At 71.6% G+C, this 4,121-nt stretch overlaps 1 protein-coding gene across 1 annotated transcript; it reads left to right on the forward strand.

Moving 5' to 3' along the window:
• Positions 1-42: 42 nt before the first annotated feature.
• On the forward strand, positions 43-4,097 carry LOC129674113 (bcl-2-binding component 3; the record flags this gene model as incomplete). The annotated part of the gene is made up of 3 exons (XM_055603996.1): positions 43-292; positions 2,346-2,625; positions 3,907-4,097. Coding segments are annotated over exons 2-3 (456 nt in total), but the record flags the coding sequence as incomplete, so codon positions are not given.
• Positions 4,098-4,121: the final 24 nt, after the last annotated feature.

Consider the following 4,121-nt stretch of genomic DNA (forward strand, 5'->3'; position numbering starts at 1 on the left):
CGGGGCGGGGCGGGGCGGCCGCCGAGTGCGCGGGCCCGGGGATCTGCCCGGCGGCCGGAGTCGCGGCGCGGAGCCACATGCGAGCGGGACGCCCGGGAGGCGGCGAGGACTGCGGCGACCGGGCAGGACGCTGATCCCCACGCGGACGCCGACGCGCCAGCAGCAGCGGCGGCGGCAGCAGCCACCGCGGCCAGAGCGGCGGCGGCGGGAGCCGCTCGGCGGGCGCGCCCTCCGGAAGGCAGCCGCCCGCCGCCCCGTCCCCTCCCTCCTCCGGCCGGTTCATGCCCCCGGGGTGAGTGCGCGTCCCGGACGCCGACGCTGCTCGCGAGCAGCCAGGCCGGGAGGGCTCCCTGGAGGAGGTGAGGGGTGCGCGGGCGGAGAGGGTGGTCGCCGTGCGCTCCCGCAGCCCGGGTCCCAGCTTCTTCCATCCCCGGGGCCGCGGCGGGGCCGGCAGGGCGGGAAGGGAGCCTGTGGGACCCGGGGCGCCCGGTCTGGGCGCACAGGTGCCGCAGCGGTCTGGCGGGTTTGTTTACAAACAATGGGGTTCGGGCTCGCCCGCGCCCCCTGGTGGCCAGTGAGGCCGGGGAGGAGCGTGGTCCCGGGCTCGCTTGGGTCCCCCGAGTCCCGCGGCGGGAGGGTCGGGGTGGGGGGGGTGGCCCCGCGGATCGGCCACACCCAGGGCGCGCGCCCGCCGGGGGCGGCGACAGGGGGCGGCGGAGGCTGCGGCTCCCGCGGGCGGGGGCTGCGCCCCAGCAACAGCCGGTTATTGGCCCCGCGCGCGCTGGGCGGGCGGGGCGGGCGCACGTGGCGGCGTGGCGGTGGCGGGGCGCTGTGACAGCGGAGGGCGGCGGGGACCGCGCGCGCGGGGCTGGGGATCTGCAGGTGCCTCGCCCGGGTGTGTGCGCTCGCGTCTGGCTCCCGAGTCGGTGCCCCTCCGCCGAGATGCTGGCGTTCGTCACCCGGAGGGGAGTCTGCGTGAGTCCTGCACGCCCGCGGGGTGGGGTGCACCTGGCGGGAGACGGGCGCGGGCGGCCGCCCCCCCAAACCAGAGTTGTGTGCTCGTGCTCCTGAGGGGTGGCGAGGGGGCTCTGTCGCCCGCCTGGCAGTGCTGGCGACGGGGCACTTGAGCTGTGCTTGTGTGTCGCTGGAGCGAGATGTGTTGCTGTGCAGGGGTCTCGCCAGAGTGTGCGTGTGTGTGTGTGTGTGTGTGTGTGTCTGCGCGCGCGCGCTGTCTCTGGGTGTCTCCAAGACATGCATCTGCTGCACGCAGCTTTTGGGATGGGGTGCCACCCAGTGCCTGCTTGCTTCCCGGGTGACTTCTGAGTGACCAAGGGCACAAGGCTGTCCCCGCACTAGGGAATGAGGGCTCTAGGGGGGAGGATCTAGGCAGTGCAGGTCAACCTGTGTGTGTGTGTGTGTGAGTGTGCGCGCGCGCGCGCGCGCGCGTGGGGGGTGTCTGAGGGGCTTGTCACTGGGAACCGTGGCTCATCTGTGTCATGTGGCTCTCTCTCTCTGTGTAGTGTTTATACCAGTCACGTGAGGCCAGTGTTGTCTGCCTCTGCTTTAGGTGTGTGTGCTGCTGTGTGTGTGTGTTTGGGGGCTGACAGTTGGCTAGACTGATGGCTTCTCCCAGCTGCGGCTGCTGCCTCTCCGTATCGCTGCCCCACGTGTGAGGGGGCTGGCTGCCGGATCCGTGGCTGAGTGTGGCTGTCGTGTCCCGGGAGCTCAGAGCTGGGGGGGGCACTCAGGTGTGTGTCGGGATGGTGGGTGTGCGCTGAGGTGGGGTAGGGGTGTCTCGTTGTTTGGGGGTGTGTGTCTGTGTGCAGAGGGAACCCGTTCCAGTTCTGTCCGCTGTGCTTCTGTGTGTGACGGCTGTGGATGGTGAGCGCGGGCTTGCGGGCTGCGGGGCTGAGACGGGGGTGCGTGTGTGCGGGGCTGGAGGAGGCTCTGCGTGGCCGTGCGCGCGCGTCTGCGTGGGCCAGCTCGCGGGGCCTGGGGGAGGGGAGATCAAGTTGGCCACTTCTGCAAGTTGTCTGGTGTCAGTTGTCTCCCCACCGCACGCACACGCACGGGCTGTCCCGGGACTGTCCCGTGTGTCCCGGGAGCCCCGCACACGCCCGAGCTGCGCCGCGCTCCGCTGGGAAAGTTGTCCCGGCCGCAGTCTTCGGCAGTTGGCCCGCTGGGCTTTGCCACAAGCCCCGGGCGCAGTGCGTGCGCCCCCGCCCCGGGCGCCCCTCGGCGTGCGTCCCGGCCGCGCTGGCCCCGGGGTCCCCCCCCACTCCGGGGCCCGGGGCTCTGCAGGGTGGGGTCCCGCGGCCCCCGCTGACCTCCCGCGTGTCCCGCAGGCTCCAGGGAGCGCTATGGCCCGCGCACGCCAGGAGGGCAGCTCTCCGGAGCCCGTAGAGGGCCTGGCCCGCGACAGCCCGCGCCCCTTCCCGCTCGGCCGCCTGGTGCCCTCCGCCGTGTCCTGCGGCCTCTGCGAGCCCGGCCTGCCCGCCGCCCCCGCCCTGCTGCCGGCCGCCTACCTCTGCGCCCCCGCCGCCCCGCCCGCCGTCACCGCCGCCCTGGGGGTCCCCCGCTGGCCTGGGGGTCACCGCAGCCGGCCCCGCGCCCCGCGCCCGGACGGTGAGTGCCCGCCCCGCGCCCGGGGAAGCCGAGGCGCGAGCGGAGCGGAGTGGGGCCACCGGGAGGGTGTGGCCAGTGTGGTCTTTGTGTAGCGAGAAGCAGGAAGGCCGAGTGGGAGACGGGGCTGGAGGGGCCGGGTCGAGCGGGAAGTCCCTCCTGGAATCCCACTACAGTCCCCCGAGTTGCAGCCCACGTCCCTTCCCGGGCCTCGGGCAACAGCTGTTTCTCAGCTCCCCTCCCCCAGCCCTGGCCCCGGGCGCCCCCCGCCCCCGCCCCCCCCCGCCAGGATTGCAGTGGGAAGGAGTGTGGCCGGTGGGAGGACTGTCACCTCGGGACTTTGGGGAGGGGTCAGAGGCCTTTCCCTTTTTTTTGACTCTCTTTGGCCCTGGCAGGGCTAGACTGCAGTCCCCGGGGAGGAAGGAGAGGGGGAGGGGCCATTGTGTTGGGAAAGTCCCCCTCGGGGAGCGGGTGAGGCTCAGGGAGTGAAGGGTTAAAGGTCCCCTGCCTGATGGGTTAACCCTGTGGTGCCCGGCTACGGGCTACGACTATCTGGGCCTCCCTTCCGCCCTCCCCCGACCCCCTCGGGCAGCCTCCTGAGCCCAGGGGTTAAAGAGAGAAAAACTTTCCAACTTTCTCTGCGTCTCAGGACGAGATTCAGAGATAATGGAAACTGAGGCCCAGGGCCTGATGTGACAGGACGGAGGGGCCAGGGTGAGCGCCAGAGGGGGTGGGGCAGAACGGCTCACCTACCCCAGTACCCCTGCCGCGCGCGCGCGCGCGCGCGCGCGCACACACACACACACACACACACACACACACCACCCCAGCCCTCTTGGGTTAGCCCGGGTCTAGCCTTCTGGTCATCAGGCCAATGCCACATCCGGGGGTGTGGCCTCACTGTGGTTGGGCAGGAGTGAGCTGGAGACCTGCGAATAGTGACTGGGTGGGGTCAGCGGCGTATCCCCGTGTGACCTTGGCCACTTCTCCGCGCGAGGCCTCGGTTTTCCTGTCTCTCAAACAGAGCAGATTGGATTTGGCCCTGTATTGGAGTAAGGGGTACTTAGGTCGGATAAGTTGAGGGACTTCCACACTGATGTGAGCGTTAGTGGGCAACGGGCTGTCCCGGTGACCCCAGAGTCACTTCCTCAAGACCTTTTCCCAGGGCCCTGGGAGAGGAGTGGGGAAAAGACGCGGCTACGGCCGAGCGCAGAGGCGGGCAGGGCGGCCAGCAGCCTCCGGGCCGCCCGGGCGGGAGGTGACCACGCCCCTTTCCCCCTGCAGGTCCTCAGCCCTCGCTGTCCCCGGCGCAGCAGCACCTCGAGTCGCCCGTGCCCAGCGCCCCGGAGGCCCTGGCGGGAGGCCCCACCCAGGCCGCCCCGGGAGTGCGCGGGGAGGAGGAGGAGTGGGCCCGCGAGATCGGGGCCCAGCTGCGGCGGATGGCGGACGACCTCAACGAGCAGTACGAGCGGCGGGTGAGTGCGGGGCGGCAGGTGGGA

This window comes from Psammomys obesus, unplaced genomic scaffold (genome assembly GCF_907164565.1).
Source record: "Psammomys obesus unplaced genomic scaffold, mPsaObe1.curated_primary_1811, whole genome shotgun sequence".
Classification (NCBI taxonomy): domain Eukaryota; kingdom Metazoa; phylum Chordata; class Mammalia; order Rodentia; family Muridae; genus Psammomys; species Psammomys obesus.